The sequence below is a fragment of the Myotis nattereri genome (genome assembly GCF_964212035.1).
Source record: "Myotis nattereri genome assembly, chromosome: 5".
NCBI classification, from domain to species: Eukaryota; Metazoa; Chordata; class Mammalia; order Chiroptera; family Vespertilionidae; genus Myotis; species Myotis nattereri.
The window spans coordinates 23,722,023-23,746,704 of record NC_138080.1 but is presented as its reverse complement, the minus strand read 5'-3'; the positions used below and the strand labels follow the sequence as shown (position 1 = coordinate 23,746,704).

The window sequence follows — 24,682 nt, the reverse complement described above, 5'->3', positions numbered from 1 at the left end:
CAGAACTAAGAAGACAGAACCTAGGCACAGAACCTACACAGAACGTTCTCTAGAGCCAGAAGAACTTCGCTGGAGAGAACATGGCAAAAGATCCTGGACTGAACCTGATTATAGAACATGGCAAGAGAACCGGACTAGAACCTTGTGACTGAACCTGGCTGGAGAACCTGGACAGAACCTGGCTGGAGATCCTAACCAGAACCTCTCTGGAGATCCAGACCAGAACTTGGCTGGAGATCCTGGCTGGAGATCCTGGCTAGGCTGCTGATCAACTGAACACTGTCTCCGTGTCCTTCCTTCTTCGCCAACTCCGTCTACGCCTTTGGGAACCCCTGGACCTGCTGGGGTTGGACCCCGGCATACAATCATAAGGAGATAGGAATGCTTTAGAAATGTTAGTCATAATTCCTCCAGTAAATGGAGCAGTAGGACCATTTTGTACTATGCTCTCACATAAGGCCTTTATCATTTTAAAGTCAAACATTTCATACTGTCTTATTATTTGATTTGGGAAATGTGGGTCCACTACATGTATAATAGGAAAAGCAAGTCTCTCCTCCACCGTCATGTCCTTTAATTCTTCTCAGATAGCTCTTTGCACAGGTGATTCTACTAGTGGCAAATTAAATGTTTCAAGATCAGGACATGGAGGTAGAGGTGGGCATGAAGGCCATTCCTCCAATTTTTCTTTCTGTTCCTCTTTACGAGTGGATGGTGCAATGGGAGGAGGTCTATCCTCTTTAGCCTCTCTAAAAGGTTCTAGCAAATGCAATACCATGTTCCACAGTGAGAAATAATTTGGAGGCAAGTTTTTCTCCTGCTGATGAGCTTTTTTCCAAGTTCTGACTACTCTTTTCCAACATTCAACATCTAATGCACCCTCTTCAGGAAACCAAGTATTATGTTCTATAACAATATGCAAAAACTGTAAGAGAAGACCTTCTTCCACTTTAATTCCTTTATCCTTGAGCATGCAAGCCAAAGTTAACAATAAAGTTTTTCCCCTTTACTCAAACTATGCCCCATGATAGCCTGACTGAAATAAAAGATGTTCCCGCCCACTTATGGTTTGCAACTCTGAAGCTGGAATGGGCTTTTAAATGGTGAATTTCCCCACCTATTCTGTGATCTTCCCACCTTTCTAGTGAATTTCCTTTTTTCTTCTTTTTTTGCTCAGGCGAATCTTCTTCTCCAGGTCCCTTTCAAGGTGCCAGATGGGATGGCGCAACTAGCACAGCTAGGGTTCAAGGTCTGGAGAAGGGGCGGATGCACAAATGAAAGCACTAGACAATAAATATGAATTTAGAAATCATGCAGGCTGGGTGGAAACCTTTCTCTAGTGGAGAGGCTCACCGAAGCCCAGGCCCTGTTAGCTTTTATTCAATTTGAGAATACACATCTTTCCCTCAGTTAGGCAGGGAATCGGTAGCAGACAGACTATCTTAAAGGTCAGTAAATATTAGTAAAGATTTACATTGAGACTATAAGGTCAGGAAATTGCTCAAGCCACCATTATCTCGACAAAACAATCAGTGCATGGCTTTGGCCCTGCCAAAGCTGAAGGTCCATCCTCCTTCTGAGTTCCTTGTTGCACATTCATGATAGTGTTGACAATGGATAGCATCCAGCACTGGATGCTGCAGCATTCATAGGTTTTGGCTTTGCTCTGTATCTTGATATTCACTAGCATCTTTGAGATGGTGGTAGAGGTGAAACAGATGTCTGCCAAGGACAGGGAGGAGAGGAAGAAGGACATGGGTGTGTGCAGGGTGCATATGGGTCCACAGTGGCCCTCATCCCCAGCCAAGGTATGGCCCTGACTTGAGAGCTCTGGCAGTGTGGATATTGAGAGGGACAGAACCTGCTCAGAGCCAAGCACTCCCTTCTGTTGCTTCTCAAGCCCACATCCCAGTACTGGCCCACTGTTCTGCTCTCATCCTTTTAGTCTTGTTTGCAGAAGAACCTCTCTCTGGAGACTCAGACCATGTGCTTCTGATTCCTTTGTCCTGAACTCATTGGCATGAGTATCCTGAAAGCATTATGTTGAAGAATCTAGAAGCACGATGTGGGGAGGGGCACATTCCTCCCTCAGGGATAGGTTAGGCTGTGTCCAGAAGCTCAGCAACATCTCCAGGGCATCCAGCACAGGGGAGGCAACCTCCCAGGCCAGGCTAGACTAGCCACTTTCAGGACACCATTCTTTTGGGGTGGTCCGGTGCCTGCCCAGGACCATGGCTCCAGTTCCCCTGGCTACCCTCTCCCAACTCTCCCACATGTTTCCTCCTAGAAGCCCTGATTGTAGAATTTGGTTTTCCTACCCTCTACCTCTGAGCCAGGTCTGTCACTCACTAACCAAGACCTCCTCCACTGTGGCAACCAAGCTACCAGGGAAGTCCCAAAGAGACCTGATAGGGCCTGTGTGTGTCCAGAATCACAGGGTGGATGTCATACCCTCCCTAGCACTTCTCCTCTCCTGATCCTTTACATCATCTGGGCATCCCTGGCTCCCTTCTGCCTCTCCATGTCCAAGGCAATAGAAGGATCTTCTAACTCATTGTCCTTAACTGAGCACTGACACCTGCTCTAACTACTGGGGAGACAGAGTGACCACCACTTAGAAGCTTTTACTTACAGAGGCCTTTATAGGCCTTAATAAATTAGTCCATCCATATCCCAATAGTCCATGAAAGAGGAACTCATGTTCTCCTCCTGTTTTATAGATAACTGAGCACAGACAAGTGAGGTTGCTCACCCAGGGCTACACCTCCAAACAGTGGCAGAGTTAGGGCCTGACCCCTGACCACTCTGGTCTTCTGCTCTTATAAGAGCCATAGAAAAGGTTCCAGCTTTCCACTCTGTCCAGAGAAGAGAGTCAGGAAATAGCAAATGAGCAAGAATATACTATTCAGTGAAAAGGGCAATGAAGATCTCAAAAGAGGGTGGCAGATGGGAGACGGGCTTGGGTGGGTGTGAATGATTCACTCAGACTCACATAACCTAGAAACGCTGTTATACTCTTGGCCACAATTTATTACAGGGAAAGGATATTGATTAAAATCAGCAAAGGACAAAGCACATGGGTGGGACTCAGAGAACACCAGGCATGAGCTTCCAGGTGTCCCTCCCAGTGGAGTGCCAGCTCTCCACTCGCACAGCCATGATCTGGGACAACCAGGGAAACTCACTCAATCCTTGCTGTCTAGGTTTTTTACTGGGAATTCCTCATGTGGGCCTGACTGACCACTCATGTGGCTGACTTCAGCCCCTTCAGAGAACAAGCTGATAGTGCATTTCTGGCCTAAGGCCTCTGCCATAAATCACATTGTGAGCCTGACTCTCTGACATGGTCTAAGGTCTGAGGTATATAGACACTCTTATCAGGCAGGACACTCCAGGCCCTTAAAGATGACCTCCCCAGGGAAAAGGCAAGGCAAAAGTATCATGCAAACAGGCCTTCCTTTGGAAGGTGGAGAATTGGAGCACCCCAAAACCCCTGGGTTAACTCTTTAATGTGGACGACTAAATATCAAATCAGCAATGCACATTTAAAGAGTTCATGTTAAAGCTAAAGCTGGAAGGAAGTTGGTGCTTCCCTGATCCAGACTTCAGATAAGATTGCAGCCCCAGACAATACCTGGATAGCAGCCTGTGAAAGACCCTGAAGGAGGAGCCAAGCAGATGTCTGGGGGAAGAAAGTTCCAGGCAGAGTGAACAGCAGGTACAAAGGCACTGAGGGGGGACTAAGCTTCCGAGAAGAAAAGGAAGGCCAAGACGGAATGAAAGAAGGAGACGATGTCAGAAAGGCCATTTAGAACAAGGTTAGATGTCTTATGGACAAGATGACATCCCCGTTTAAGGCCTGAAGAACTGACCTGGTGGTGGCCCATATACTAAGGTGGGAAAAATAGTTGGACAGACTCTAAGACAGCCCTCATGATCTGTGCCTACTGGTATCCATGTGTAATCCCCTCCTTGAGTGTGGGTACTTCTAACAGTAGAGTAAGACAATGGTGATGGGATGTCATTTTCAAGATTTACAGAAGATTGACATTTCCATCTTGCTTCCATTTCTCTCTCTCTCTCTCTCTCTCTCTCTCTCTCTCTCTCTCTCTCTCTCTCTTCTCTCTCTCTCTCAACCATATAAAAAGAATGTTTTAAAGCAGAAACAGTGAAATAGCTCAGAAAAAAAAATCATAAAATACTCCAAATAATTTTTCACCCCAATGAATAAGTAGCCTTACACATGGACAGCATATTCCACACTTTATTGATTAGATTTGTGCCAGGACAAACATTTTGTACAGTAAAAAATTATATGTCTATTATTGCTTCATTACATGTTAGGTTATCTCTGACTCTAACCATGGAAGACCAATCTATATATTAAAATGTCTATTTCCTTGTAGACTCTCCTTAGAAATGTGTTTGATAATCAGTTTTTGCTAGTGCTCTGGTAGGCATGTAGACACACAGATGAATAATAGAATGAAGAATATAAAACCAGGAAACTAGCTATAAAACATACTAGCATGTTAAAGTCTACATTATCAAGAATAGCAGTAAAGGTAGTGCTATAGAAAATAATGATAGCCCAGCCAGCATGGCTCAGTGGTTGAGCATTGACCTGTACCCCAGAAGGTCACAGTTCAATTTTGGTGGGGGCATGTGCCCGGGTTGCAGTCTCAATCCCTAGTGTGGGGAGTGCAGGAGGCAGCTGATTGGTGTTTCTCGTTATTGTTGTTTCTATCTTTCTCTTCCTCTCCCTTCCACTCTCTGAAATAAATAAAAATAAATTTTTTTTTTAAAAAAAGAATAATGAACATATAAGTGAAAACCGTGGTCTCAGATTTTGGTCTAAAATAAAATTATGCATATGACCTTAGCATCCAAGTATAATTTTGTCCACAGGGGTAGTATAATTCATGACTATTCTTTCAGGAACACAATAGGAAAATTACTTGGTATGAAAAATGTCATAAAATATTAAATTATGCTAAAGTAATTTATTTTAACCTATGAGATAACTGAGAATTTCCATATACATATGGTCCAAATATTGGATTAATTTGGGTCAGAACTTCTGGCCCTGAGTATTTGAACCCTGCATTCCTGGGCAATTCTTCAGCCTAGTACAGTTGGCCCATGAAAAGCGTACCTGCCAAGGAATCTTTTCAGGGCCCTTTTTATGTCCTTGTTCCTAAGACTGTAGATGAATGGGTTCAGCATGGGTGTGACCACGGTGTACATCACTGAGGCTGCTGCACTTGAGTGTGAGCTTTGGGAAGCAGCAGAGCTGAGATACACTCCTAGGGCTGTGCCATAAAATAAGGAGACAACTAAGAGGTGAGATGCACAAGTAGAAAATGCTTTATACTTCCCCTGAGCTGATGGGATTGCACATATGGAGGAAACGATTCTAGAGTATGAGTAAAAGATTCCAGCAAGGGGTCCAAAGCCCAGCAGCAGAGTTAAAAAATAAATCAAAATGTTGTTAAGAAAAGTGTCAGAACAGGCAAGTTGGAGCACCCGATTGAGTTCACAGAAAAAGTGGGGGATTTCTAAGCCTGAGCAGAAGCACAGACCCAACACCATTAAGTTATGTAACAAGGAATGTAGGGCACTCAGGATCCAGCACACCAGAATCAGCAGTCCACAGAGCCGGGGGTTCATGATGACCAAGTAGTGCAGCGGGTGGCAGATGGCCACAAACCTGTCATAGGCCATCACGGTCAGGATAAAGTTATCCAACACTGCAAAAAGGATATAAAAATATATCTGGGTGATGCAGCCTTCATAGGTGATGACTTTGCTCTGTGTCTGGATGTTCCACAGCATCTTTGGGACGGTGGTGGAGGTGAAACAGATGTCTACCAAGGACAGGTTGGAGAGGAAGAAGTACATGGGTGTGTGGAGGTGGGAGTCTGAGCTGACAGCCAGGACAATGAGCAGGTTTCCCAACACAGTGATCAGGTACATGGAGAGGAAAAGCCCAAATATGAGGGGCTGTAGTTCCCGTACCTGTGAAAGTCCCAGAAGAAGAAATTCTGAAATTTGTGTACCATTGTAAGATTCCTTGTGTTGTAGGTGACTACCAGAAAATAGAAAAAATGAAAAACAAAATTTCGCATTAGCAAGCATTTGTAACTGAGAAGAAATGACGTATTTATGTTTTAGAATCAAGAATGTAATTTCCATTTTGGTGTTTGACTTGGTCCCCATTATGGTATCTCTATTAGCATTTGTCATTAGAATTTTCTTTTCTACCATCAACATCTTCTTCAAAAGTAACGTATATTGCTGTTTTATTGAGAATATCTCTCATGCATTTGGGGAATATATATTTACTACAGACCATATTTCAGGCACTTTTCAGAGTATGGGATGCTAAAAAACATAGTCTCTACAAACTAATCATAGAGAAAGAATATAATCAAATAAAAATAATAAAACATATCCAATGGTGCAGCTGCTATAAAGAAAAGTAAATGGAGAGAGTGGATAGAGGGTGTTCTTTTTAGCCAAGACTTGCCAAAAGATGACACTTAAACAGATACCTCAAAGATCACTATCTGGGAGACTGAAGCATAAGTGTTTGCCAGGCAAAAGGAACAGCCAGTGCAAAGACACTGAGGAAGATGATTGTTAGAAAATAAGGGTCAAAATGAGTCTGAGTGGCAAGAGGAATGAGCACAGCAAAGCAGGATCAGAGATGGTGTCAGAGAATATTAAGAAAAAATGGTAGTTTGTGTGTTGCTGTTGTAACTTTAGGTCATGGGGAGTGTCTTGTGCAGACTATGTAAATCTTGCACTTTATTAATCTGGTTGCAGAAGCATCTTGTGAATTGAAAAGGATCTCCTCGTTAGTATCTCCTCTTGATATTAGAGTCACATTGAAATATGTAAGTCCAGGCACTGCTCTCAGTTTACAACACACACACACACACACACACACACACACACACACACACACACACACACACACCAGCTCACCATGGCCTTTTCTCCTCTGTTATTTCTGTGTCCTTCTCACTCTCATAGTATTTAAACTATGAGAAGATACAAGTCTAGGTGTGCAGATCAACTTCTTTTCCAAAAAGAATTTAGAAAGAGTATTTTGATATTCTTATAGTACACCTCCCATGGAAAAATAAGCTTTTGGATTTACATTGCTAGGCACATTTTTTGTCCTGTAGTTAAAGAAACATAAAAAATAGGTTGAATAAACATAGTGGGATAGAGAGCAATAAAATGAACATGAAGAAGAAGAGAGATTTAATTAGCTCAGGTGGTCTCTGATAGACAATGAGGAAGGAAAAGCTTCTTTGGATTCTGGCTGCTTTCCAACCCTAATTAAATCCCCCTTAAAGCCAAGCAAAAATAATAGAGGAGAAAAAAGAAATTTGTCAAATATACAAAGGTATTTACAGATATATGATGTAACTACCCGAAGTGGAATCTGACCAAAAAATAAACCAATAACTCACAAAAGGAAATATGTAAAAACAGCACAGGGTGAATGATTTTAACATCAAGCAGTAGAAGACTGGTTTTTCCTATGCCTCTTCTATATTTATTTGATCAGTGGGTTTTTATATGATTGATGGTAAATGAGGCATCATTTCTTTCTTAGTCTTTGGGTTTTGATCTCATTTCATCTTCATCCAACATGCACAGGCCTCTCAAGACGTGATCAACAAATCCTGCACATGCCATGACAATCCATTCTCTACACTTGAGTAACTTTCTTCATATGATTTAATCCTGAGCACCTGGTCTTACAAACATTTTTCATTGTACTCTGACTTCACCAATCACAGTGCCAGATCCAAACAAGCAGGGTTTCACCTGTTTTTTTCACCTTTATATATTCACAAATGTTTGTGAATATATGTGCACTTATATAGGCAAACCTTTAAGTAAATAAGATGTTATGAAATGAAAAGAATGACAGGGAGAACGAAACCTGGTTAAACAGAGCAAATTGCAAGCAACTATATTAAAGAAAATTGAGTGGAGCCTAAAAATACTAACTATACAACATATCATAAATAGCAATAATTTAGGGTTACTAACTGGAATTAGTAATCAAATTGGCAATGGCATAGACATAGAAGATAATCTATAATGTTTCTAGAAATTGTGGCACATAGTTGATGCTCCATTGTTATTTCTTGAATGATCAGGAATTAGGTCTCAAAATATAAGTGCATTGTACTCATGGTAAGTCTGCATTTCAATATAATTGGAAACATTGAATTGTTTAATAAAAGCTGGAAATATATCAACCTGGAAGGAAATGCAGTTGTTCCCCTCCCTCAGTCACATTACAAAAAATCAGAGGGATTGCTTACTCATTGTTAAGTGTAACCAATCTTTTTCATGTGAAATGATAGAAAACTGCACATTAATATGTATGAGTTGGGCCAAACCATCATAATTAAGTCAGGAGACTTAGTAGTAATGAGTCAGACTTATTTAACTAAACAAATGTGAAACATTTTTATGGCCAAAACATCCCCCAAAGTCAATTGAGAAATAATAATTTTATTAAATTTTATTTTTAAATTTCATGGAATTTATTGGGGTAATATTAGCAAAATTATATAGGTTTCAGGTATACAATTCTGTCATACATCTGATGTATATTGTATTGTGTGTTTAGCATCCCAAGTCAGGTCTCCTTCTATCACCTTTTATCTCCTTCTATCACCTTTACACTCTTCCATCTCCCCCACCATAATCATGATTAGAAATCATTTAAAAGGCTAAAAATGAAAGAAAAATAGGCATATACAAATAATATTCAAATTAACAAGACCATCAAATATATGAATCTTTGATAAAAGTTAGAAAAAGTTCAGTAAACAACAAAAAAAGTCTCCCACATCTCTCAGCCTGGGGAAAACTTAAAAGGTGTCACATTGACCAGGGTTGGAACTTGCAAACAGGTAGCTAAGGGGTACTCTATTTTCTTTTCTGGCAGAACTATAAGTGTTAAAACATTGGGAAACCAATCTGAAATCAGATATAAATATTACAAGTACATATATTATTTCAGTCATGGTTTATCAATCTCTGCACTATTGACATTCTGGGCCAGATCATTGTCCGTGGTGTGGTCTCTCCTGTGCATCCCTGGACTCTACCTACCTGCACCTTCCATATGACTGACAAAAATGTCTCAGCATATTGCTCAATATCCTCTGGGGGAACAATATTGCCTCTAGTGGGGAACCAGAATTTTAATGTAACAACTCCACAATATTTTTGTATAATTTTATATAATTGTTATTCACACTTTCAAAGTGTGAATAGCACAGCCACATCATAAAATATTTTGTATACATGGTAATAATAAATTGGCATCACATTAGTTGATTGGAGGGAAAATCATAATGTATTGTTCAGTAATAAGGAAGAGTGGACACAGAAAAAAAGGCTGTACAACACATAAAGATAATTTCTGCTGAGCACAGGATGCTATTTATGCATTTGTACAATTGCATATGAGTGTATATGTATTCAAAGCACAAAAGGTAAGTTTTCTTAAAAAATTTATGGAGTATAGATTATCAAAGTAATGAAATAGATTAAGTTAGTGGTTACAAAAATCTGTATGAAACAAATTTAAGTGAGAATCAAATTAATCTATATAAAAACAGATAGTAATAATAACTTAATATCAACATGGGCCACTAATTCCAGCTTAAATTTCCAATAACTTGGAAATAACAGAATATTATAGGATGACTTTTTAAAAAATATATTTTTATTTATTCAAAGAGGAATGAAGAGGGAAAGAGAGATAGAAACACTAATAATGAGAGAGAATCAGTGATTGACTTTCCTCTGCATACTCTCTACCACCAGGGACCAAGCCTGCAACCCAGACCTACAAGGAATCTAACAGTGGCGTCCTGGTTCGTAAGTCAACACTCAACCACTGAGCCATGCCGGTCAGGTAGAATGGATTTTAAATTTGGAGCAAAGCAGTATCTAAGCTATAGTTTCTTCTTCTATAACGATATTGGCTTCAAATATGCTAATGAAAGGTAAAGATAATCTTTAGTAAGGAAAAGAGGATGCCTTCCAGAGGATCGAAGAAGCTGATGCCTGTTTTGTAAATAGAACTAACAACAGAAGGCCAAAAGGAACAATAAGGAACAATGGAGATGTGAAACTGCCAGGGTCCAACCCCAGCAGGTCCAGGGGTTCCCAAAGGCGTAGACGGAGTCGGCGAGGAAGGAATGACACGGAGACAGCGTTCAGTTGATCAGCAGCCTAGCCAGGATCTCCAGCCAAGTTCTGGTCTCGATCTCCAGAGAGGTTCTGCTGTTTATTGTTTTGTTACATCTGTATTTATACCAGTTGATTTTAATCCTGTCAATTTCTATTACAAAGGTTAGGGCGTTTCTTATCTCCATTCCAGGGAGTAAAGATTATGTAGCTTAAGCATGATTGTTTGTAGTTGAAGTGATTAACTACCCTCCTGGCACTTAGTTAAGGAGTTTCATCCCCTCCCTAACTTCAGGGAAAAATTCCTACCTGGGGAAACAACCTTTCTAGGAGAGGCATCCCCTCCCTGACTTCAGGGAAAAGTTCCTACCTGGGGAAACAACCTTTCTCGGAGAGGTGACCTTGGTTAAAACACACAGCGCTAAGGGGAGCAAACATATTAAGAACAGTATGCTATATACGCCAGGTCCCTTGAAACATATGCTGTGCAGATGTTTCTTTCCTGCAGCGACTGTGTCAAGCAGCAAGGATGGACCGGCTTCCAGCATGAAACAAGTTGGCAGTATGTGTGTAGGGTGATTTATTAGCACTGCATACATAGAACATTCACTTTGATTTTTGTGATAGCAACGGTTCACAAGTGAAGAATATAAAAGTAACAGCTGGATTTTTTTCAGTAAGAAAAGTAGAAATTCAAAAGCAATGGAGATTATCTCACTCATATGTGGAATCTAAGTAACAAAATAAACAGATGAAGGGAATGGATCCAGAGTCATGGAAACATGGAATAGGGTGTGGAATCTCAGAGAGAAGGCTTGCAGGGGTGGGGGAGTGGGAGGTAATCAACCAAAGACCTTGTATGCATATATGCATAACCCATGGACACAGACAATAAGGGGGAGGGGGTGAAGGCCTAGAGCGGGGTGTCTGGGGGCGCAGGATGGAAGGGGTCAATGGGGGATAAAAGGGGACACATGTAATACATTCAACAATAAAGAATTATTTTTTAAAAATAAAAAAAATTTAGAAAAACAATGGAGAGAATGCAATATGACTGAGTGACAGATTTGAGCCCACACTATTAATAAACACTCACAATTGCCCACATATACACACATGAAGGTACTCAATAAGAACAACAACAAACTGGGTGAAAGAAACCTCCAATTCATTGTTTGGAAGATTGCAATCAAAACAGGAATAAAATACTCTGACACAACTACACAAACATCAAGACTTTACAGATGACTTAAAAGAGATTAAACAAATGAATAACTAACCCACAAATATATTCAGGTCACAGAAAATGAAGTAATTGCAAAGTTAAACTATTTAGAATACCTCTTGTTATTTATAATACATTCTTTTTCATGTGAAGTAAATACCAGAGTGAAAGAAGATCCTGTGAAATGTATGTCTCATGAACTACTGTTGTAAGGTAATATTTCAAGAAATATATTGGACCTAGATCTTTCTAATCAATGGAAACATAGTTGAATAGACACCATGATAAAAATAAAGAACTGCCCTCATTTGACTGGACATCCCTCTATACCCACTACTCCCTTTTCCTACTCCCTTTAGTTGCAAAACTCAGTGTACACATTCTACTTCTACTTGAATCACTTTATGCCTCAGATTACCATCTCTAATTGGTCTTCCATCAGTTAATTATCAGCAATTATTTTAATGTTCACTTCTCCTTTTAGCATCATAAATCAGTCATTAATTACTTAATCAGGCAAACAGACAACCATAAGCTGGTGCATGTCAAGAGACCTTGGGTACATGTGCTTTGATGTTCTCTGACCCTTTCCTGTAGTAGCTACTGGACCTCTGGACTCACCTGATTGGGAACTCTGAGGGGAAGGCCACCATGGGAAAGCCCAACCTCCTGGATGGCTGATGATGGAGACTGAAGCTCTCTGCCCAAACAAGACAGCAGGAAGGGGGCAAGCACAGGTCTCCTAGACAAACTTAGGATTCCAAAAGCAACAACAGGTCCCATCCAGCCCAAGGTCACACACACACTGAGAGACTGGAGATGAAGAGATATTTACAGCTCCCTATGTCTGCTCATTAGGTATATTTCTGTCTTGTTACTCCAACTTCTAATCACCTGATTTCCCTGTGGGTTGGACAGAAGGGAATGTTTTCCTGGAGATTCTGTGTTCCCAAAAGACCAGCTTAGGATTCAAGTGAGTCCAGTTTTTACTAGTTCATCCTTATAACATTTGTTGGGTTTCAGAGGACTAACATCCCAGCACCTTATCCAAACCCTGATTTAAAAATTTTCCAAATTTAAGACTGAGGATGTAGTATGGATTAGAAAACTTGAATCTCCAAATATTGACTTGTGGTAGGGATACAGAAAATTGCTATTTTTTTTTCAACAAGGGGGAGGAATAAATTTCTTTGATATAATCTTGGAATGTTACACAATGGGCTTCATGACACATTAGCCAAAAGAATTTGGCATTTCATCTTATATCACAAGTTAAGAGCTGTCAGTTAGTCCCTCCCTGTGAAATATTTGTTAGTTATAAGAAACTTATTTAGATTATTTTACACTCTCATCTAAGCTTGGAATAGGAAAGTAAATAGACTCTTCCTGTAGCCTCCAGGAGAAATGTAGCCCTGCAAACATCTTGGTATTAGCCCACTGAGACCCATTTCCTGTTTCTGACCTCAGGAATTGTAAGAGCATGAATGTGTTTGTTTTAAATCTCTCAGGTGGTAATTTTACACTAGCATTAAAGTGCATACACATTTATCCAATGAAATTTTCTTCAGGAAACTGAGATCAAGTGTCTAAATTCATTCATTTAGCCTCCCCTGGGTAAAGGCATTATGAGTTGTAATCGCCCCTTAAGAAAAAAAAAAATTATAATGCGTTTGGAGATAGCCACTTTAGTGGGTAGAGAATTACTTATTGCATAAATGTAAATGTGCTCCCAATTTTGATGCCTTTGAGGCATTAACATAGGAAAAGTAATTCATCATTTAAGTTCATGTCTACCATTTATTTAAATCTTCATGTCTAAATTTCTACATCTTTTAAGTTTATGTTAATTCAAAAATTCATTATTTTCCTTGCTATTCTCTTCAAACTCCTCTTAAGGTTTCTTTCAACATAAAATATCTATATCTACACTAATACAAGACAAAGATGGTAATTGACCGTAACTTCAGAGCAACTATATGGAAATTAACCCAACCAAGATGGCGGTTTATTGGCATATACCGGCTGGGAGCAAAGACTGAAGACAATGTGGAAGCAAAGCACTACAGAAGGGAGCAATGTACAGGCAGCAGAGACAGGAATGGAGCCACGGCGGCGGAGGGGGAGGCGGAAGGCGGGAGGGAAACCAGCCAGGCGGCGGAGCAGGAGGGAAACCAGCCAGTGGTGGAGCGGGAGGGAAACTAGCCAGGCAGCAGAGCGGGAGGGAAACAAGCCCTGTGCTGGAGCAGGAGTGAAGCCCGCCTCAGCAGGTTTTGCTCCCTCCTCTGCTTTGCTCCAGCCGTAGGAAGCCCTATTCTTGCAGGAATCTTCCTGCAATGGGCCTCTAGTCCTTTCTAATAAAAGAGAAACATGGTAATTAGCGTATGTCCACTACCCTTCCCATTGGCTAATCAGGGCGATATGCAAATTAACTGCCAGCCAAGATGGTGGCCGGCAGCCAGGCAGCTTGAAGCTAACATGAGGCTTGTTTGCTTAAGTGACAGAGGACTCCAACGTTCCCTGCCTGCCTTTCCGACCTCTGAGCTTGCAGTTTGAAACATTGTTACAAATATAGAAGCTAAACGAAACCCCAGAAACCTGCTTTCAGCTGGGCCGGGATCTCAGAGCTGGAGTTGATACAGTGTTTCGATTATAGAACCCAAACAAACCAGATACCTGCTTTCAGCAGCAGAGGCCTCAGAGCTGGAGCCAGAGTTATAGCTGGCCCAGAATAAAAAAAAGAAAAAGAAAAAAAGGAGCAGATGGGAGCTTCACTCACCTGCCAGCCTGAAAATAGCCCTCAGCCCCTCACCCAGACTGTCTAGGCACCCCAGTGGGGACCCCCACCCTGATCCAGGACACCCTTCAGGGCAAACCAGCTGGCCCCCACCCGTGCACCAGGCCTCTATCCTATATAGTAAAAGGGTAATATTCCTCCCAGCACCGGGATCAGCGGAGCCGAGAGGCCTCGCGGAACTGGGATCAGCGTGATGGGGCAGCGCCCAAACCCCCTGATCGTCCTGTGGCTCTGTGTGTGACAGGGGGCGGGCTACAACCTCCCTATCCGCCCTACTCTGTTCGTAAGAGGGGAAGGCGCCCCAACCCCCTGATCAGCCCTGCTCTGTGCCTGATAGGGGAGAGCTCCCCAACCCCCTGATCACCCTGCAGCTCTGTGTGTGACAGGGTGCGGCCACCCAACCCACCCCCCCCCCCACGGGCCCTGCTCTGTGTGTGACTGAGTAGAGCCATAACCTCCCCATCGGCACTGCCCTGAGTGTGAGAGTGGCGGCGTCCCAACCCCCTGATCGGCCCTGCTCTGTGGGTGATAGAGGGCGGTGCCCCAACCCTCCCCCTAAGGGCCCTGCTCTGTGTGTAACGGGGTAGAGCCATAACCTCCCCATCGGCCCTGCCCTGAGTGTGAGAGTGGCGGTGCCCCAACCCCCTGATCGGCCCTGCTCTGTGGGTGATTGAGGGCGGCGCCCCAACCCCCTGATCCGCCCTGCTCTGTGTTTGACAGGGGGCGGTGCCCCAACTCCCCTATCAGCCCTACTCTGTGAGTGACAGGGGGGAGCTCCTCAATCCCCTGATCAGCCCTGCTCTGTGCGTGACAGGGGGCAGCGCCCCAACCCCCCAATCGGCCCTACCCTGAGCGTGACTGAGGGTGGCATTGCAACCTCCCGATCCGCCCTGCTTTGTGCATGACAGGGGGCGGCGCCCCAGCTCCCCAATCGGCCCTGCTCTGAGCCCGACCAGGGGCTGCACCTAGGGATTGGGCCTGCCCGCTGCCACCCGGGACCAGGCCTAAGCCACCAGTCGAACAATCTTAGCACTGCTGTGGAGGCGAAAGAGGCTCCTGCCACCGCTGCTGTGCTCGACAGCTGTGAGCCTGGCTCAAAGCTTCTGGCTCAGTGGCATTCCCCCTGTGGGAGTGCACTGACCACCAGGGGGCAGCTCCTGCATTGAGCATCTGTCCCCTGGTGGTCAGTGCATGTCATAGCGACTGGTCATTCCATCATTCAATCGATTGGCAAATTAACCTTTTATTATATAGGACAGCTTTCTTCATGTAATTCTTCCTGAGGGCAGTATTTTAAACACACATTTATTTCATTGTTCTCTGCCCTCGCCATCATACTGCATGACCCAACACAGCAGGGACCTCACCTGCTTTGTTCACGTTTTTATTTTTTCACAAAGGTATGTGAATAGATGTATACTTATCTAGAAACAAAACTAAAAATGTGAAAAATGATAAAATGAAAAAATGAATTGAAATCAGGTTAAAATAAGTAGTTTCAAAACAACTAATCAAGAAAAACTGAATTGAGAATTAAGCATTAGCTGAAACATAACATCAAGTAGCAATAATTTAATAATATCACTATGGGTTAACAAATCATAAAGTATTAGATCTAAAAGAATATAATATATAATGTTCCTACAATGTTCTGGTGCAGAACAGGACTATTGCAATAAAAAGTATCAACTACTGATTACTTTAGTTTTCTATCTATAGACCCTGGAGAACAAATATGAATGCTGTACTAATCATGTTTTCTTTTCTGTGTTTTTTCCAGCTTTATTGATATATAATTGATCTATAACATTGTGTAAGTTTAAGGTGTACTGAGTGTTCATTGGATACATTTAAAAACTTCAGTATGATTACCATCAAAGCATTAGCTAACACCTTCATCAGCATACATAATTAATAATTTTTCTGGTCAGAACATTGAAGATTTATCTTCATAGCAACTTTGAAGTATATGGTGCAGTAGTATAACTATAGGCACCATACTGTCCATTATATCCCTAGAACTTATTCATCTTATAACTGGAAGTTTGTACTCTTTGACCAACAGCTCCCTATTTCCAAAACCCCCATTCCCTGGTAACCACCATCCGACTTACAGTCCATATATAAGTGAGATCATATAGTACTCGTCTTTCTTTGTGTGACTTATTTCACTCAGCATAATGCCCCCAAGGTCTAGCCATTTTGTCATAATAGGTGAGATTTCCTTCTTTGGACTCATGGCCCTTTCTCCATTAAAAAAAAAAAAAAATTCTCAACCAAAAATATTTCCCCATTGATTTTTAGATGGAGTGGAAGGGAAGGGGAGAGGCAGCGAGAGAAACATCAATGTGAGAGAGACACAGCACATCAAGTTGTTGCTTCCCACAAAGGCCCTGACCTTAGCCTGGGATGAAACCTACAACTGAGGTATGTGGCCTTGACTGGAATCGAACCTGTGACCCTTCAGTCCACAGGCAGATACTTTATCCACTGAGCCAAACTGGCTAGGGCCCTTTCTCCATCTTTAAAGCCAGCAGTGTATCATTTAAAAAATCTTGCTCTGATACCAACTATATATTTTTCTTCTCTCTTCCACGTTCATAGGACCGTGGAGATTACATTAGCCTGATATACATAATTATTGACAAATGTATCTTCATTATAGTTGACATTCAATATTATATTAATTATGTTATATTATATTAGTTTCAGGTGTATAACATATTGATTCAATATTGATATTCCTTAGAAAGTGATCGCTACATAATCATAGTTACCATCTGTCACCATACATAATTATTATAGTATTATTGAGTCTATTCCCTGTACTGTACATTGTAGTTCATGAATTATTTTATAACTGGATGTTTATATTTCATAATACCATTATCCTTGTCCCCAACTTCATACTCCTTCCTCTCTAACAACCATCAGTTTGTTTTCTGTATGCATAAATTTCTTTGTTTCATTTTATTTCTATTTTTTTAAATTCAACATATAAGTGAAATCATATAGAATTTTTTTCTCTGTTTGACTTATTTCACTTAACATAATACTCTCTGTGTTCATCCATGTTATTGCTCATGACAAGATTTCATTGTTTTTATGACTGAGTAATATTGCATTGTATATATGTACCACATCTTCTTAATCCATTCATTTATCAGTGGACACCTAGCTTGCTTCCATATCTTGGCTATTGTAAGCAATGCTGCATGACCATAGCGGTGCATATATCTCCTCAAATAATTATTTTTATTTTATTCAGATAAATACCCAGAAGTGGAATTGCTGGGTCATATAGTACTTCTATTTTTAACTTTTTAAAGGACCTGCATACTATTTTTCATACTGACTGCACCAGTTTGCAATCCCCCCAGCAATATATGAGGCTTTCCTGTTCTCCACATCCTCATCAACACCGGCTGTTTGTAGACTTTTGCTAATAGACATTCTGACAGGTGTGAGATGATATCTCATTGTGGTTTTGTTTGCATTTTCCTGATAATCAGTGATGATGAACATCTTTTAATCTGTATGTCTGCTTTGGAGTAATGTCTACTTGGGTCTTCTGCCCATTTTTAATTGAATTGTTTGTTGTTTATGTTGAGTTGCATGAGTTACCCAGATATATCATCTGCAAACAACCTCTCCCATTCAATAGATTGCCTTTCATCATGATGTGTTCTGCAAAGGTTTTGGTTTGATGTAGTGCCATTCTGTTATTTTGCTTTTGATGCCTGGGCAATTATTTGTTAGTCAGCTGATTAGCAAACACATCCCATCTACTACCATAATCTTCCTTTGCTATGAAAAATGACATATTACAATTTTCTGGGGCTAAGATGTTAGCATCTTTTGGAGGTGAACAGTCTGCATATTATAAAATCTTTTTCAGTAATATATTATTTGGCTTCTCAATGACACTTATCCTATATAATAAAAGGCTAATATGCAAATTGTCCCCTCTGGCGGTCGTTTGACTAGGAGTTTGACCAGGAGACTGGGAGTTCGACCACTTGCTATGATGTGCACTGACAACCAGGGGGCGGTGTGGACCATGTCAGGCATTGGTGACGCACTGTAACCTCTCGCTGGCTACCTGGGGGCAGGGGTGACAGGAATGGAGGTGCAGTGAGAATGTGGGGTGTCCCCTGAGCTTGCTCTCACTACCCCCGCCCCACTAACCTCCCCCAAGATGCCAGAACTCACATGCAGGGGAAGTCTCCACGCTCAGGTGCTGGGCGCTCTCAAGCAGCCCGCCCCGCACCCATGCAGCCTCTCGCCAGTGAGCTGGGTGACCGCCGCTGGGACCACAGGGGCCAGTAGGGCTCCCTGTGGGTTTGCACAGGAGCCAGTCTGTGAGGACAGCTGGGAGAGAGCACGCTGCCCACCCGGCTTCTGTGCAGCACCGCTGGGCAGCCCAGAGGCCCACACTGTGCCCCGGCCCACGGCATCTGGCCATGCTCACCGCATCTCCTTGTGGGGACTCAGGGGCCGAGACTCAGGCAGAGGGGGCGCATATGGGTGCGGGGACCCAGGTGCTGCCAAGGGCCAGGAGGTCAGCTGGGACCTGCCCTTCCATGCCAGATGCTCGGCTTCGATTGCCTGCCAGTCCTAAGGACCATACCATTCACAATTTCATTCACCAGGCCTGTAGTATAAAATAATTGAAGAAGGCATTCTTTAGGAATTTATTATATAATGCCATTCATGAATCCTTATATGAAACTAGAGGACCAGTGCACAAATTCGAGCGTGGGTAGGGTTTCTAGCAGCATCTGGCTGCCAGCAGGGGCCTCCCTTCCCCAGCCACTGGCCAAGACCTCCTTTGGTCCACACTGTCCTCTGGTGGTCAGCGCATGTGATAGCAAGCAGTCAAGCTTCCAGTCAGTTGAAATCCCTCTAAGTCGAACTCCTGCCTAAGGGGGCAAGTTGCATATTAGTCTTTTATTATATACGATAAGTGAACAATAAATTTATAATAGTCTCCAGAATGAGTGAAAACCCTACTTGTTGAAAATTATATGCAACTATGACTCTAACACAGAGCCACAGCATTGCTGTTCAGAGTGGTCTACAGACCAGAACCTGAAGCATCAGCATCATACAGCACCTTGATTCTCAGAATCTCAAGCCCATCAGGACCTGATAATTCAGATTCTGCATTTAAACTAGACTCCTGGGTGACTCATATGCACAGAGACATTCTAGCAAATTAGAATTCTGTCAAATTAGAATTCCAAAAGATTTCACTGTGGGGCAGTGCTTCTCAACCAGAGGGATTGGGCCTAAGCCATCAGGTGGACATCCCCTGAGGGATCACAGACTGTGAGAGGGTGCAGATTGGGTTGAGGTACCCCCCGCCCTGAGCGCCCAAATTTTCATGTACAGGGCCTCTAGTTCATAATATTTTATGAAGCACTAAATGTTAGCTCTTAACCTGTGATGTAAGTATAAAATCCCCAGTTATTTTGACAAATGTGTCAGGAAGCCAAACAGGGAAGTACACAGTATTGCATATCAAAGGAATGCAGTTCTGCCTGGTTGAGGAGGAGAATAGCAATTTTCCAGAGATATAAGATCAGTGTCCCACCCCAAATTAGACTTTGAAGAAAACATGAAGTCAGGAATGGGTAGGGTTAGACCTCTGGGAAACAGGGGAGCTCAAGAGAAGGAGGCATAAAAACAGCTCACTTGATTTCCAGCCTGGTCTCTTGGGATGAGTGAACCATTAGGAAAAATTTCCTTTTTGCTTATTCCAGGGGCCCAGAGGAAGATCGTGTGCTTAGAGGTTGGAATAACACAAGGGAAATGTGCCTGATGAGCAGGTATAGAGAGAGCTGTAAATATCTCCCCTGTGCAGTCCTGTTTGTACAATGCTGGGGGGCAGCCCATGGCTGTTGCTTTTGATTCCTAAGCTGGTTCAGGAACTGAGGCTTCACTCCTTCCTGCTGTCTCCTGTGCGGCAAAGCTTCAGTCTCCTCATCAACCATCCAGGGAGCAATTCACACGGAGACCTTCCTCTCAGAGACCCCATCCAGGTGAGTCTGGGAGCCCAGCAGATACATCAAGAGAGGGTCACAGAGGATGGAACCTTAGAACTTTTACTAGAGTCACATAGGAGTCCAAACAGCCTGTTTCAGAGACAAGATATTTTTGTGTCTGTACTCTTGGTTAGTAATCAATTGGAAATTAATTTAGTTAATAGAATAAGAAAGATGTGTGTGTGTTTGAATCTGCACTACGAGGGCCATAATTGCCAATTAAGTGCTGGGAATGGGAGGCCAGTAGAATAACACTGTGCAATGAGTGAGATGCATAAAACGATTGCAGTAAAATGAAAACATATCCGAGATTTGATTTTTGGGAAGAAGCTAACAGAAAATTATGTTGGAAGAACAATGCAGTGGAGTGAGTGTGTTTGTATGAAATTTCAAAAATGGTGTGCATTTGAGCATGTTTTGTATTTATTGAAAATACAAGGAGTTGGCCCATTTCAATAGCAATTTGTGAGACATTCATTGTAGCATCTTCTTTCATGCTGAGTATTCACACGAAAAAGTATTTAATAAGTCTGAAGAGGATACTAAATAGTTTTAGTTTGAATTAATTATTATTGGCAGGGCTGCATATATTCTTGGATTTGTTACCCATGGACTGTCTCTGTTGGAACAATTGACAGTAATTCCTACCCCACACTCAGCCTCTTCCCTCAGTGGTCTCTACTTGTAATGAGAAATTCTGGCAAGCAACCGGGGAATGTAAGTTGAGGACAGACCAACTCCCTAGGCAAAGATATAGGGTGCTGAGGAAAAAAAAGTCACTGTCATTATATAGATGGAGAAATAAAGGTCACCCATTCTACCTTAACTCTTAATGCCACAGAGGCAGCACAGTCAGTTTATGCAGTCAGGACCTCACTGTACCAGCAAAAGGGGGAGGGGAATAGCTTCAAATGTCCTTAAAATTCCTTTTCTACTTCATGCCTGTGTTTAATATGAAATGCCTTGACCCAAGGGAAGCTTCTGTCAAACAAGGTTTATTAAATAAATGTCTGCATTGAATCCAGTAGCTGCTGTAAAGGATTCCCACAGTAGTTGCTTAAAAGAAACAAACCTATGCTCTTACAGGCTGGATGTCAGCAGCTTGAAATGAGTCTCGGTGGCTAATATCAAGGTGTGTGCAGGGCTGGGCTCCTTCAGGCTCAGGGGAGGATCTGTTTCTTTCTAATGATTGTCCATGTGGCTGGCTGCCTGCATTGCTTGGCTCATGTTCCTTCCTCCATCTTCAAGCCAGCTGGGTAGCATTTTCAAAATATTTCTGAGACCAAATCTTTTGTCTCTCTCTTCAACATTAACAGAACCGCTATGCTTACCTTAGTCCCACCTGGATGAACTTGGCTCATCCTCTATCTTAAAGTCAGCTGATTAACAAGCCTGTTCCATCTGCTACCCCAATCCTCCCCTTTTCATGAAAATATCATATTCGAAGTTACTGGGGTATGATGTGTTCGTATTTAGGAGGTCCTTACTCTGCCTGCTACAAATTCCTTTTCAGAAATGCATTATTTGTATCACTGAAGGGTCCTTATATTTACCACAACCTCTAGAATAAGTGAATACACTATTCCTTCAAAGTTATATGCAAATATGATTTTTGTTTGAGACGATCTAGAACCATTTCCACCTGACTCTGACACAGAGCCACAGCCTAGCTACTCACACTGTGGTCCACAGACCAGGAGGACCTGCAGCATCAACATTACCTGGGAGCTTGTCAGAAATGCAGCCCCTGGATTCATTTGAGCCAAATCAGAATCTGCATTTGCACTATGAACTTTAGTGATTTGTATGCACTATGAAGTGGAGAGATGCTGGCCTAGAACAGGTGTTCTCACCTTGTCACTGCTAATATTGGGGACAGAATAATAATTCCATGTATGGGTGCTTTCCTGTGGATCACAGGTATTTATTGTCCTCCATTCAGACATTGCCTAACAGTCCAGGGAGAAATCATTTCTGGTAGATGGACACTGCCCTAGAAGCATCTGACATAATTAAAATGAAGGCCCATCACTTACTTGGATATTAACTTTGGGCAGATCACTAAACTTCTCCAAGTCCCACTTCTGCAATGGAGAATGGAGCTCATAAATGTGCTTTCTCATGGGTAAATTGCCTATAAAAGTTAAGTCATACAATCCTTATAGGGTGTTAGCCTCAGTTTACAGTGCATAAAAATATCTAAATAATTTTTTTAGAATTAACAATCATTTTTATAACGAGGGACCAAAGGACAGTCTTAACTTGTGATGGAAGTACAGAATTCCTCATTGTTATAGCAAAAATGTCAGAAAGCCAACAAGTGTAGCGCCCAAGGTTTATTGTCTAAAGAGTCAGCTCTTCCCTTGTTGAAAATAAGAACAGGAATTTTCCAGACCTATCAGGACTGTGTCCCCAACACAAGTCAGTGCTGAAGACAAAGAGACCTAATGCAGACAGGTTCCTCAATCTCAGATTTGGAGGACACACTCAGAGTAGAGATGGGATGCTAGGAGATTAGAGATCTGGATGAGGGGAGAGTTCATGGAGAAGGAGTAAAGGGGGGAAAAAAACTGAATTCACCTGACTTGTAACCTGGTCTGTTGGAAACAGTAAATCTGGAAAATTTTTCCTTTCTGTCCAGAACATTATTTCTCAGGGGAATTGTGTGCTTAGAGGTACAGGGATTTATAAATAACTCCTCTGCTCCAGTCTCTCAGCTTGTGTAAACTTAGGCTGTAAGCATGGTTATGTTTATTTGTCATTGTTTGTTTGGAGGCCTAATTCTGGCTGGAGACTGATGCTTCACACCTTCCTGCTGTCTTGCCTGTAAACAGAGCTTTAATCTCTATCATCAACCATTTGTGGAGGAATTCAGATGTCCCCACAATGACCTTCCTCTCAGAGATCTAATCCAGGTGATTCCAATAACCCACATGACACTGCAGGAGAGGGTCATAGGGAATGGAAGCCAGGAACATTTACCTGTTGTCACCTGAGAGTCCATTCTACTTAGTCTAGAGGCAAGAGATTATTGTGTTTGTTTGCTTGCTTGATCATTAGATTTATTTCAATGGCTACAGAAGAGTTCGTACGATAAAGGCTACCCACACTTTTAATCAGGGGTGGGCAAACTTTTTGACTCAAGGGCCACAATGGGTTCTTCACAAGGGGAGGGCCGGAACAAAAGCATGGATGGAGTGTTTGTATGAACTAATATAAATTCAAAGTAAACATCATTACATAAAAGGGTATGGTCTTTTTTTTTTTTAGTTTTATTCATTTCAGACGGGCCGGATCCGGCCCGCGGGCAGTAGTTTGCCCACGGCTGCTTTTAATGGTCTTTCACACTCTTCATCATTAAATTGCTGTCATATCAATGCTATAACATGTTTAAATTATTAATTTCAAAATGTTTTTCTGATCAGGGTTGATTTTGTCCCCTATGAGACACTGAGGTATGTCCAGGGTGATTTGTGAATGTCACACTGGGGAGGCGTGGGTGGAGGGAGGGGTGCTCTAAACAACCTTTAATTCACAGGACAGACCTCACCGTAGAGAAGGATCTGTCCCAGAGTGCCAACAGTGCTGAGGCTGGGAAACTCTGAATTAAATAACATCATTATTTGTAGTATTTATAGCTGATGTCAGGTTGTTCTCTAAAATTGTAACACTTTATTTTCTACCAATAAAATTAGAGGAGCCCGTTTTACTACCAGTTCGAAAGTCCCAACCTCAATCAACATGACTGCTCTTCCAATTTTTCCTCATCTAATGTGTGCAAAAGTCATTTCTTCTTGTTTTTTCAAACTATTACACAGTTCTAGCAAACTTCATTTCTTAGATCACCATTTTGATTTACCTATTGTTAATCTATGCCCATGTGTTACTTTCCCATTTTTGTATAGCATTTCAAATAGTTTCTATAGATCATTGATACTCAATTGACTTCTGTAGGATATTTTTTACCATAAATTTTTTAAATTTTATTTCAATAGATCTATTTTCTTACTACTGAGTTTTTTTGATTTATTTGAGATGGTTTTGCCCACCTGTAAATTTTATATGTAGTTTCTAATGTTTATAACAAATGTATTGGTTACTCTTACTCCAAGTTTGAATTCTCTGATACTGTCAGATGTCTGAGGGTGAGGATCAATTTCATATTCTTGCAGATCGATAGCCATTTATGCCAGCGCTCATGTCACAATTCAATCTTTTTCAACAAAATTGGATTGTAACCTTCCTATATGGTAAATGTTCATATACATGGAGACCTAATTCCAAATTAATGGGAAGAACAGTTAACTCAGCACCTTCTCAGCACATTATGCTCTTTTAGCTCTAAGTCTTTACAATTTAATTGTTAGCCTATAGTGATTT

The 24,682-nt window shown here is 41.7% G+C and overlaps 1 protein-coding gene across 1 annotated transcript; it reads right to left on the bottom strand.

The window, feature by feature from the left end:
- Nucleotides 1-5,121: 5,121 nt before the first annotated feature.
- LOC308520154 (olfactory receptor 7A10-like) lies at nt 5,122-5,976 on the bottom strand (the record flags this gene model as incomplete). The annotated part of the gene is made up of 1 exon (XM_081092697.1): nt 5,122-5,976. The coding sequence occupies one exon, from the start codon at nt 5,974-5,976 to the stop codon at nt 5,122-5,124; it is 855 nt and encodes a 284-aa protein (XP_080948823.1).
- Nucleotides 5,977-24,682: the final 18,706 nt, after the last annotated feature.